The sequence below is a fragment of the Euprymna scolopes genome, chromosome 15 (assembly GCF_053919585.1).
Source record: "Euprymna scolopes isolate OS-2025 chromosome 15, ASM5391958v1, whole genome shotgun sequence".
Lineage (NCBI taxonomy): Eukaryota > Metazoa > Mollusca > Cephalopoda > Sepiida > Sepiolidae > Euprymna > Euprymna scolopes.
The window spans coordinates 88,886,672-88,900,506 of NC_136496.1; the positions used below are offsets into that span (position 1 = coordinate 88,886,672).

The window sequence follows — 13,835 nt, forward strand, 5'->3', positions numbered from 1 at the left end:
ACTCTCATGTACCTATATTAAAGATGGCTTTCCATGTGGTAGGGGCATCTCCAGAGAAGATCCTAACTTAGCCTATATGTGCTTCCGGGTTGCACTTGCTCACACTACTGCATTTATATTTACTCTCTATCGCCCTCACAACAACGGAGTTACTATCTTTAAAAGCATATCTGAGAAAATTGACCATGTCCTATCTGCTTATCCTTCAGCTAACATTCATGTATGTGGAGACTTCAATGTTCACAATGTGGAATGGTTGACCCACTCAAACAAGACCGATGATGAGGGGAGGTTCTGTTATGATTTCTGCTTATGATCTCTCTCAGATTGTTTACGAACCCACCTGTGTGCCTGACACTGATGCCCAGTATGCAAGTCTCCTAGACCTTTTTCTCACAACTTGCCCTGAACTATGTTCAGTTTCCGTTCTGTCTCCTCTTGGATCTTCTGACCATTCTGTTGTATCAATTAAGATAAAAATGAAATGTAATAAGTCCTCATATGTACCCCTCCATCGTACAGTATATTGATACACTATGGCTAACTGGGATAGCTTCCGTACATTTATATCAGATCTACCTCTGCGTTCCATGTTTAAAAAGGATAGTATCAGACCTGATGGAATGGTTAATTGTAGGTATAGACCGTTTCATACCCTTGAAAAACTTCCAGCAAAAACCTAACAGCCAGCCATAGCAAACAGAATCCTGAACAGAAGCGTGGTGCTTATGGCGGTTACCATAATGTAATTCTTGTTGGGTAGGTCACCATTTTGGCGGGTCCCCCTTTTGGGGAGTCGTCGAAATTAATAAGACGGGATTAGAAACCGACCTGGGAATAATAATAAACAAAGGAACTTCCAAACAAAACGGTTTTATATTCATTTCAGCGTACAACGTACAAGTGGTATCGGGTTATAGAAAGTTTGTGATTTTTATTTTTGCCCCCGACTCTGGAACCACTCGCGTCTCCGTCTTTTTGCTTCGAACACTTTTTGTATCTCTCTTTTTGTCTTTCCCACCAGAACTGTTCTCCGTCCTGATTGGTTACAACCTTTGGTCACATTTTTCAGGAAAGGAGGAAGGAAGGAAGGAAGGGGGAAAGGGAAGAGTAGAGAGAAAGAGACATGTAATGGAGAAATAGTAGTCTTGGCTTCACTACACGCTCTATCCCAACTATCATCAATGGATCTGAGGTAATCTCGTCAGCATCAGACAAAGCCAAACTCTTTGCCAAGAATTTTGCAGCTAACTCTACCCTTTGCGACCAAGGCCACCAACCCCCAATATTTCCTCCTGTATCAGAAAACACGCTATGTGATATACAAATATCTGTACATGATGTTGCCAAGCTAATCAAAAACCTTGATTCCAGTAACGTAACCAACGGTATTCCAATAATAGAACTCAAAAAAACTTCAACCAGAACTAGCGCCTATACTTACAAAACTGTTTAAACGTTGTCTTAAGGAGAATTGCTTCCCATCACCCTGGAAAATCTCATCAGTATGCCCTGTATTTAAGAATTCAGGTGATCGCTCATTCCCCTCTCAGTACAGGCCAATAAGTCTCCTGTGCGTCATGAGTAAGTTGCTGGAATCTGTGTTAAATAGAGGAGTAATCAACCATCTCAGCAAAAATAACTTTCTTAGTGACACACAATATGGTTTCCATTCTGCTAGATCTACCGCAGATGTGTTTACAGTCATATCTCATAGGATTAGTGAATCTCTCGATGGCGGCAACCTTTCTAGGGCAATTTCTCTTGACATATTAAAGGCCTTTGATAGGATATGGCATAAATGTTTACTTCACATATCTTCAGCTATGGTATAGCTGGAAATGTCTTCTCAAACATTTAAATCATAAGACTACTAATTGATGGGCAAAAATCAGAAGCTCACAGTATTAATGTTGGAGTACCTCAGTGGTCCATCCTGGGCCCAACTCTTTTCTTGATCTACATTAATGATCTTCCAAATCACATCCTTACATCATTTGTAGACATTTATGCTGATGACACTACCATCTATGGTAACACATCTAAGACAGTAAACGACCAAGTTCTCTCCGATTCTCTCTCCTCTAATCTTGAGCACGTGGTACAATGGGGAAAGGAGTGACTGGTTACTTTTAATGCATCTAAAACCAAGCTTCTATCTTTACATCATCAACGTTCTGATCCACATCTGGCATCAATTGAAATGAATGGCTCTTGTCTTGGGGAGGCCTCAAGTTTTGACAAGCTTCTAGGGTTGACCTTTACTCCTGATCTTAAATGGAACATGTACATCAAATCTGTTGCCAAGGCTGCTGGAAAAATGGTGGGATCTTTCTATCAATCCAATGGATATCTCACTCATGCAATTCTCTATCTATATAAGAGCCAGGTACATCCAAGGATGGAATACTGTTGCCACATCTGGGCAGGAGCTGCTAGAAAGGCCTTGTCCTGCCTTGATAGAGTTCAAAATAGACTTCATAGCCTCATAGGAGATGTCCTTTTCTCTTCCCTGCAACCTCTGTCTCATAGAAGAGATGTTGCGAGTTTTTCTCTGCTTTATCGTTATTTTCATGGAAAGTGTTCGAGTGAGCTTCAATCTATGGTCCCCCCTCGCCAAACTTTCACAAGAAACACTCGTCTAGTTAAAAACACTATCAATAATTCCCCCCACTCTTTATCTGTGCCTAAACCTAAACGTAGATTCCATGAACAAAGCTTCTTTCTTAGAACTGCACGCCTGTGGAATTGTCTTCCGTTTTCCTGCTTTCCAGCTGACTACAACATGGTTGTGCTCAAGTCTAACGTAAATAAGTTCTTGATGAGCCGTTCCACTTAAGTTAACAAATTTACCAAATTTCTATTACTAACGATTACTATATTGTACAATTGACTACTGTACACTCTTAACCCTTATCCTCGAGTGGTCTCTGTGCCTTGATAAGTGGTTATGCCTATGTAAAAAAAAAAAAAAATTACATAAAGAGTATTCAGTCATGCAGCAAGCTTTTTAATCAGTTTTTGGGTGAAAATTTGGTTGCCAAGAGGTCAAAATTAAAAGAGTTGATTTTTGCAGACTCTACCAAACTCCTCCACCAATTCTAAACACTTGAAATTTTAGATGTAGGTTACCTGGACATGAGTCAAACTTCTTGATATATATATATATGCATACATATGCACATAAACTTACATAGGGACAGAGCAATATATATATATATATATATACAGTGATGATCATATTTATTGGCACGGTAAAATAAAAGTTAAATTTTGTCTAATAAATTCTAAAAAAGGGATTAAATTAAAGAAAATAACAAAGTATATTATGTATTTTTAACTGGCCTTTCCGATGCAGCAATCGGATTTTAGAAAAAATAAATAACAAAGGAACAACAAACATAATTGCAAAAACCTTTGTTCAAAATTATTGGCACGATTTATTTAATAATCAATTGTATAGCCTTTGGCCTTGATTACCTTCCTCAGTCGCTTTTCATAGTTTACAACCAAGTTGTTGCACTCTTCAGTAGTAATTTTAGCCCACTCTTCCTGACAATAATCCTCCAATTGAATAAGATTCTTAGGCTTCCTTTGCATTACCCTCAATTTTAATGTTCTCCATAAATTTTCAATTGGATTAAGGTCTGGGCTTTGTGATGGCCACTCCAAAACATTAATATGATTGTCCTCAAGCCATTTCTTAGTCAGTTTAGCCGAATGCTTTGGGTCATTATCTTGCATGAACCACCAACGACGACCAAGTGAGAGCTCTTTAGTAGAGTCTTTCAGGTTTTCATCCAATATTTTAACATAATCTTCCTTTTTTATGCTACCTGTGACCTTAACAAGTCGCCCTGGTCCAGAGGCAGCAAAGGATCCCCAAAACATCAAACTGCCTCCACCGTGCTTCACTGTGGGTATGGTGTTCTTAGGCAGGAAAGCTTCGCCAGATTTTCTGTAAATATAAGACACTTTATTATGGCCAAATAACTCTATTTTCGTTTCGTCAGTCCATAGAACATGTTTCCAGAATGCAACATCTTTATCAATATGACGTTTTGCAAAGGCTAGCCTTGCTTTCAGGTGCATAGGCTTCAATAAGGGAGTCTTTCTGGGACGACATGCTTTTAAACCAGCTCTCTTCAAAACTCTACCAACTGTATGTCGAGATACATTCACTCCAGAGGTGCTCTGTTCATCAACAATCTCCCCAACAGAGATCCTTGGGTTTTGTTTTACTTGTCGAACAATTTTCCGTTCATCTCTTGGGGAAAGAATCCTTTTTCTCCCTCTACCCTCTAAACTCATAACGTGGCCTTGCGATTTGAACTTGTTTATTATGGCTCTAACAGTGGATTTGGGAAGGTTTAGCTTCTTTGAAATCTTATCATAGCCCTCCCCATTGGTATGGCATGCTACAACAAGCTTCCTGATGTCTTCGCTGTGTTCCTTAGTTTTAACCATGGCGATTGAAAATTATAATTTAGTCACTTATAATAGTTTAAATAAATCGCTATCTAAAAATTATCTGAAAAAAATTATTTACTGAATTAGCGTTAAACAAGCATAATATGGCTATAAAAAAGTTCAGAAAGCACGTAAACCGGAAATTGATTGATATTATACTGATACTAAAAGAAAAACAAAGCCGTGCCAATAATTTTGAACAAGGGTTTTTTGCAATTATGTTTGTTGTTCCTTTGTTATTTATTTTTTCTAAAATCCGATTGCTGCATCGGAAAGGCCAGTTAAAAATAAATAATATACTTTGTTATTTTCTTTAATTTAATCCCTTTTTTAGAATTTATTAGACAAAATTTAACTTTTATTTTACCGTGCCAATAAATATGATCATCACTGTATATATATATATATTTTTAACTCATTTCAAAGTGTTTTTTAACATATTTTATTAACTGTTTGCTCATATTATAAGCTGTATTTCCTATTTGATTTTATCGAGCTTTTATGTCTGGCTGAGATAATTTTATAAATATCAATTCTTTAATATTTATAATTATAAATATTAATTCTTTAATATTTATAATTTACTTTAATTTTACCATCTTTGATCATTTTGGTAAATTCAATTGTAATTTTCATTTTATATATATATATATATATATATATATATATATATATATATATATATATATACTTCGTTCAACACTTAGAACTCATAATTTACTGATGTAAGTGCAGTATCTGTTTTGATACTAGTACAGTTCATCTGTTCTATTTTTGGTCAGTGAAAGAAGAAATCTTTCTAGATTGAGGCAATTTTATTTTTTGTTTCGATTTAGAGCGTCCCTTTTTCTTTTTGACGCTGAATTTTGCCTATATTAAAAACCAACATTGTATCTTACTCTGCCCTCTTGGAGATGCAAGTAAACAGGGACACTCAAATTCACCTGTTTTTATTTATTTATTTTTTTTGTTAATTTTTTTTTACTTCCCGTTTGCTTCTATGACCATATTTGAATCCACGTGAAAACTATTTTAAATAAATAAACAATGGAGATTTTCTATGATTGGCGATTGAAGTTTATTTTACCAGCGAATAAACAAATGTTATTTAGTCATAGTAAATAATTACTCGCCTATAACTTATCTCTGTATTAACCAAAGTAATTATATTTAAGGTCTGTTTTCTTGCTTCTCTGGCTGTACTAACCTTTAAGAAGTTTAAATGTAATGTGAACAACAGACATTTCGCTGTTTAACATCCCACACACTCTGTTAGACACGATCCCAAATAGTGGACCGTTAAGTTTTAAGTAGCAACATGTCTTATCTGATGTGAAAAAGAATAAACAAAAAATAAATAAATAAATAAATAAATATTATTATTATTATTATTATTATTATTATTATTATTATTAACAACAACAACAACAACAACAACAACAATGATAATTTATAAGAAAATCTTAAAAAATAAAAGAAATGACATAAGTGGAGTTACGTTTCCTTTGATTTGATATTTACCGCTAGATGTCGGCACGGCTTTTTCTTACCACGACACGTCCCCCCCCCCCCAAAAAAAACACAAAACAAGGAAAAACCGTGACGTCATATCTGCGTCCACGAAGTAATTCTCCGTTTCTCCATATCAAAAGTATCAAATAATTAGAAAATGAGTAATCGTCGAGGAAATTTTTCAGTCACTACTGGAAGAGATGGATCCCGTTCTGTGTTTGGTATGTATTTACTAATTGTTTTATTTTCTTTATGTATATAAACTACTTTGAAAGAAGAAAAAAAAAAAAGATAAAAAGGAAGAAAGCTTGTTCGCCATGTTTCTTTTTTACAAAAACACTCGTGGTTAATATACGTTCTCTTATTTGCAATAAGGTGGATTATTCTTAACTTAATTTGTCCTGATACAATTGCTTGTATAATTTTCTTCAATAAAATAATACTTAATATTAGCTGTTTTATTTGATAATTTTTTAAACCTCTCTTGAAAGTTTTAAAGAAACCTCTCTTGAAAGTTTTAAAGAAACTGGTATACACGCGTATTGTATGTACGCGTATTTTTTTTTTTTTTACTATAGACAACAAAAAGCGGTACCCCCCCCCCAAAAAAAAAGAAAAACGAGTATATAACGAAAATGGGTGCGTGTATTAGATAAAAATACAGAATAGTTTACACCCCTCCCATAATTATTGCGTTCTAAATAATTTTATTTTAGCACGATAAATGCCTAAGTACCAAGTTTTTTGTTTTCGTTTTAACTTGCGTTGAAGCGTTTATTCAGTTCAAAAAACAAGTATTAAGTCAGAAGAAACTATGAGACGGTCATCTTTGGAGTCCCGATAATTGCTCCAAAATAGAAAATTTAACAAGATACTGACAGAAACCCACCCAAGGTTCTAATCGGATTTTATTTTGGAGGGCTTTTGCATACAGACCACTATGCTATTTTTTATTTATTTTTTAGATTGGATGTTCAAATTAAATTCGGTATATTTTTACGAGTTACCCACCCCGAGTAGTATAAATACCCCATGAAGGTTTTCCCCAACCTCCTCCTGTTAAGAAGGCTTTCGGAATAAACATTCCCCAACCTCAAAAGCCGTCCTTAACATGGGGAGATTGGAGATGTTTATACTACGCTGGGATGGGTACTGTCGTAAAAAATACCTGGGTTTGTATTACTGTACACATAGATTCGAAAAAGTTGTCAAAAAACAAATATATAACAAATAAATGTTATCAAAGGCAAGATAAGTTACTTTTCTGCCAAACTGGATATATTTTTCGTGTTTTATTCAATGTAACATGTTTATTCGGCTCGAAAAACATATAGTGTTTACCAATGTATTGGAAAATTCAAGATGGCACCTCACTCCCTCTTTAACACCGTAAGTTTGGGAAAAAGTGTTATAAATAAAAAACTAGACAAAATACTATTAAAAACCCGCCGAATATATGTCAACCTATGTCACGGTAACATATATTGAGCGAGTTTTTAACAGTAATTTATCCAGTTTTTTATTTATAACCTCTTTTCCCAAACTTAACGTGTTAAAGAGGGAGTCAGACGCCATCTTGAATTTTCCAATACATCGGTAAACACTATGTTTTTCGAGCTGAATAAACGTTACACTGAATAAAAACACGAAAAATATATCCAGTTTGGTAGAAAAGTAACTTATCTTGCCTTTGATAACATTTATTTGTTATATATTTGTTTTTTGACAACTTTTTCGAACCTGTGTACAGTAATACAAACCCAAATACCTTTTTTTTTTTTTTTTTTTTTTTTTTTTTTTTTGTTACCTTTAAGTTTTTCAGGGTGTTCATCGTCATCTTTTAAAAAATAGAATCTCTTTATTTCTGGGAGGGGGCATTTAGCGGAGGATATGTATTCAACACCTGCCACTTTTTATTTATACATTAAGTTATAATTTCTATTAAATTATGTGGTACTCATGCACTTATTGATCCGTGCTGAAATAATAACATTATTTAAAAAAAAAACCAAAAAAAAAAACCATTCTTAACATGCGGAGGGGAGCGTGTTTTGTACCTATTCTGCACTTTAACCTTACAATTGAATAAAAAAAAAAATGTTAATTAAACTTGGAAATACGATTTAAAAAATAGCGCGCATCAGTAAATGCATTAGCACCAATTATGTTTATCAGTCACTTGAATAATATGGGTATCTTTATCTCAAACGGCAGATCACTTATTGCAACCTTTTTCGTTTAGTGTTGTGCCACATAACACAATAGAAAACGAAATATAACATTCGTTGGATAAGTGTTGAACATGACGAATTTGACTTTTTAAAAATGTTAACTGGCTTATTTTTATATAGATTAAGATGAGGAAAATAATAAAGTTACTTATTAGAAATGTAATCATAAACGCTAAAAAAAAAAAAAAAAAAAAAAAAATTTCCAATATGGCCGATAAACAAAGAAATTAACAAGATAGAAAGGGAAATAACTCTAAGGGTACTCTTCCGCCGTCTATGTATTTTTAAAATTTTTTTTTATCTACGAATTTATTGGGTTTAAGTTTTTGCTGCAGTAGTGCACTGCTGCATGATTATGAATTTAGTTAAACAACAGCAAAAATAATACTTAAAATCAAATTTGTATAATTCCCAGTTCTGATTTCGTAAATTTATATTAAAAATATTTTTTTAATAAAAAAAAAAAAAAAATTTTAAATAACAAACAAGCAAAAATTGAAAGTAATCTAAAATATGCTAAAATAAGCAATCAATTATGTCCCCTGTTTCTGCAATCTTTATTTAAAAAAAAAAAAAAAAAAAAAAATCTGTTGCCTTTTTTTGTACAAGCACCGACCTTTTCCCCATTGAGGTGTGATGCTGGTCTTGTGCAGTTCTAGGAAGGCCCATGCGCGTCTAGGCTTTGTTTTCTCTCATTGAGGTTTATTGCTTATTGCCTGAGGCGCATCTACTGAAGAATGCCGACAGGGCTGCCCAGACACCTTTTGCAAGGTTAGAATGCGTTCCTCTTATAGTTTAGATAAAGCAAAATATGAAGAAAATACTGGGACATATTTGAGGGAACATCGTCTGTAAGAATGTCATTTAATTGGATATTGAAATTGACGTAATTATTGTGTAAGAATATTAAAATGAAGTGTAAAGTGTTGTCATCACTAACTTGCAAGGTTGTGAGTCGACATCCAATTCATAATGAGGATCTGTCAATTTTTAAGATTGAGGTTGCAGGTGCAGGAATCTCTAGAAGTCAAAAGTAGTAGAGTATCCACAGAACCGTTGAAGATAACAAGAGTGTCAACAAATCACATCCTCACATACATAAAATAAAAATATAAAAATAACGACACCTAACAAAGAACTCAAGATCGCTATATTAATATGAAATAACATAGCATATGAAAAATTAGCTCAAAGCATTCCAGCATAAGTGTTTACATGTAATGAATGTTCATTATGCAGTGAGGATTTTGTGAAAACAATATGGAGTTTAAAATTACTGATTTTATGAACACTGTCACATATGGCTTGAATATAATGTGCTTATTTTCTGAGAGAAAAACCATCATTAAACCATGTAAGCGAAATTCATGCATGCGTATTCATCACGAGAATAGTAATTCAAAATAAAATTTGATTAAAAAAGAATAATTCTTGTTTGATATCGTAATTTTCCACGATGTGTGTTGAAGAGAAAAACCGATTGATTTTTGTCTGTAGCACGCATAAAGTCCATGATGGATGATTTAACGTTTCAAGGGTGAAGTTTTTTAGACACATGTCGGGATGAAGAAATCTGAAGCGAAACTGCAATAAACTGATTTGATTTTTGTGACATTCTCGGCAAGTGTTTTACGTCTGAATAGACTGTGAGTATGAGGTGTACGTGTTGAGCATGGACAGCGGTGATCTTTACTTGTAGAAGTGCATCTTGGACGGTTGGAATTTTGGCGGTGTAATCTTTATATAGTCATGTTCTGGAAAGTTCCAGCCTGTTTGCTGTATCACTACATGCGGAATGTAATATAGTTCCTTTATTCCATGTGCACGGATGGCCAAAATGCAACATTATATGCTTACACGTTCTGATACATGTGAGCATTGCTACGAAAATGTCTCTAGCGAAGATTTGTATTGATCTAAATGTTGTAAAATAATTTTAAAATTAAAATGAAACCATATTGAAATTGACATAAAATGAAATTGAAACAATATTAGGATACAACATTAAACGATTTTTATTAAATACAGAAACAAACAAATAAACATAATTAAAAATGTTGTTCTCGGATACATGATATACTAGGAAATACCTGACTCGATTTCCTTCTCTGCCACACAAATTCCAACAAATGTTGATTGAACATTTCTTTCGTTGTTGCTGGGCTGTACATTTTCCTTTTTCGTGTGACCACAAACCTATGGTTTGTGTGTAAAGTTTCATCATGGGGATCAATAGTTATCCTCGTGAATAACTTTATTGTGTTTGTAAACACCATGATGAAATTACAAATTAAACCTATTGATGTGGCCATATGGACTTCATCTCTCAACAACCTTTCTATAACATTAAAAAAATTCTGTTTTACGTCCTGTAATTCTTGCGGCATTAATACATGATCAACAATTTTGTCTAGGCCTCCTTGTACACGTTGCATTTTTGATTTTTGCTTATTAATGATTTAACGAGATCTAGTGAATTTTTCTCATTATAAAATAAAGTAAAAATAAACTGCTTAAAGTAAAACTTTCAAGGTGTTTTTAATTTTTTATTTAATTCAATATCTTAGGACTTTACTAATCATCTTTGAAATAGTCCCAGAAAACTAATATTTATCCTTCAAAAGGTTTTTACAATTAATTTATTTAACTTCAAAATTTAGCTGATCTTGTCAGTTTCAGAATGTCGCCATAAAAACATTTTTTATAACTTTTTTTCACGTGTACAAATATTTTTTTCCTTTTGGAAGTTAATTTTTTTTTGCTTTAATCTTTCATATACAGTCAAAAGGTAATCGGAAACCTACAAAAAAATTATGATAAACCTGCTTTCAAAATTATACCCACCTCCCCGCACCATCGGTTTTCTGCCATTAATGCCCATACCTAAAAAAATTGATTGGTGATGCTGTAAATATAAAAGACTTATCTTTAAAAAGTTGGTTTTGGGGAGTATTTGGGTCTGTATTTTGTATTGTTTTCATGCGAAAACAAACATAGCAACCCGTGAAAACAATACAGAATACAGACCTGGATACGTTTTAAAGGTAAGTCTTTAGTTGGTACTCTAGCACACGTTCATTACCCTTAGATTGTAAATGTCGGGTGACACAACTTGGGGAATGTGTATATAAAAAAAAAAAAATTATCTGGGTAAAACATTTGTAAATGTTGAGTAACGAAAACCATAAATATGTATATAAAATAATTGGAGAAAGCAAAATTTAAAAAAGGCTAAATTCATGAAATTTAGTCTAAAAACGTCAAGTGGTTCTAAAATATGTGATCAATTTACTAGAACATTGCATTAGAAGCTAAGCACCACTACAAATATTTAAATATTGACTTTTAAAAAGATTTTTTTTTTTTTTTTTTTTTTTTTTTTTTTTTTTGATAATCTGGTAAACTAATGTCCATCCGATAATCTACTAAAAAAATTGAAAAAAGACAAAAATAAAAAAATACAGAGGGGGTACTGTTTCCATCTGTGCACTTTTTTTAAGAAAAAAATTGGAGGGATTTGCTTTTGTTAGATTTTTAAGGTGGTTGGCAGCTGAAAGATCGTACAGATTAAAATGGAGGAGGCTATGTCATGATTAAGGTTATGACAAGAGAATATTCTTATTTTGACTCTCGAGTATATATCAGTCACTATCTATATTTTTAGATAGTGATGTGGTTCTCTATTGATTAACTGTGTCTGATATATACTCAAGAGTCAAAACAATGAAAGGAATATTCTCTTGTCATAGCCCTAGTTATGATTGAGTACCACTTGACCTATCTTTTCTCTTACTGAAAGCAAGGTTTGAATTAAATTAAATTAACTTTTTTTTTTTTTTTTTTTTTTGTATCCTCCTCTACAATTTTATTGTTGCTAACTCTAATTTAGGGATCGTGTTTTGGGTTAATGAAAGACATTTTTATTTATTTGCAGATTTTAAAAAAAATATAATTGGCAAATACTATTCTTGTTTACCTATGCATGTTTGCATTAAAAACGATTTAATAAAAAATATCGACATGAAGCACATTATTATAGAGTTTATCCACCACCCCTGTTTCAGAGAGTAGGGTTACGATCAAAGAACTTATATTTGAATTTATTTTTAACTGTAGTTAACCAAACAAAAAAAAGGAGCAAACAAAATAAACAGATATGCAACAAATAAATCTTAAAGGCTGGATAAGTTACTCTTCCATCTACTTGTATAAATGTATTTGTGTTTAAAGTAGGTATGGGCAAAATGTCCCCCCCCCCCAAAAAAAAGAAAAAACATTCCCTTATGCTTTTTAAAAGGCTTATCAATCATTTTTTTAGTTTACTTCTAAATTTTGATTGTTTGAAAGATGATAGGTATGGGCAAAAATGGGCGAATAAAGATGGGGGGACATAGTTTTGAAAGTCGATTTATCATAATTTTTTTAGGTTTCCGACTACTTTTTGATTGTATTTGAAAGTTAATTTCCCTAAGGGAAAAAATATCTGTACACGTGAAAAAAAAAAGTTATGAAAAATGTTTTCACGGTAAGCTAACCAATTTAGCTAAATTTTGAAAGTTAAATTCAATGTAAAAATCCTTTGAAAGATAAGTTTTCTGTGTCTATTGCAAAGAAAGTCCTAAGATATTGAATTAAATAATAATAATAAAAAAAACACCTTGTTTATACAAAAAATAGTTTAATTAGCCTCCAAAATCAAAGGATTCTGCCCTTTGCAAAAACGCAACAAGCAGAAATTTTGTAAACATCGATAATCCGAAAGCTCCATATCTGAGACAGTCGAAAAAGGCTGTCTGAAAATGACATCATGTAATTAAAAAAAGGTAGGGAGTGCTAGTTTTTTTTTTTCCCAGACATGCATCCGTACATTCCTATCTTGAACGTTTGTATCATTTTCACCATTTTTGAATTTAATTATTTTTCTATGTTCCTGTTTTTAAATTAAAATTTTTTATTTTTCAAGATTATGTAAAAATTATGTTTTAACTGACAGTTTCACATTTATGCAGGCAAGTAAAATATAAAGTAAAATCTTACATATAAATATGTGAAATCTGTAATTTAAAAAAAAAGTAGAAATATTTTTTGCAATTATAATTTTTTTTGTGTGAAAATATTAAATAAAACAATGCTTAATTCAATGATAATATCGGTAGTTTGAGAAATTAAGTTATATCGAATTCATTAATACAGACTTTAGAGGCTTTTTTCGTAATGTTCCTATAAAAATTAAAAAAATTTTTAATTGTTATAATTTACAATGCTTTATTTTCATAAAAGTAAAAATTCATGTATTTTTAAAAAAACTTTTTTTAATTTTTTTACTACAGAAAACCCTAAAACTTCAGTAAAGGTATCTTTTGTTTAACCGAAATAATACATTTCCACTAAGATTTAAATAAAAATGTGTTCATTATATTCCATGACCAATAAATACTGAAAATTTCAATAAAATTGATTAATTTCTTGATTTTTTTGGTGGATTTTTAAATAAAGGGAGAGATCAAAATGTTTATACATTTTCAGCATTGGCATTCATTTTGCACCTACCTAATAATAGACCAAATTTAATTTCGAAAAAGGAAAAAATTCTATATCTAAGATTTAAAAAGAAATTAGTGA

At 32.3% G+C, this 13,835-nt stretch overlaps 1 protein-coding gene across 2 annotated transcripts in view; it reads left to right on the forward strand.

Annotated features, from left to right (window-relative positions):
* The first annotated feature begins 6,045 nt into the window (after positions 1-6,045).
* LOC145293972 (nuclear RNA export factor 1-like) overlaps positions 6,046-13,835 on the forward strand; it is a 63,243-nt gene continuing 55,453 nt past the window's right edge. For both annotated transcript variants that reach the window (XM_080140854.1, XM_080140855.1), the window contains exon 1: positions 6,046-6,203. In XM_080140854.1, the coding sequence (XP_079996980.1) occupies positions 6,140-6,203 (64 nt within the window). In that variant the 5' untranslated portion in view covers positions 6,046-6,139. The remainder of the gene's footprint in view (positions 6,204-13,835) is intronic.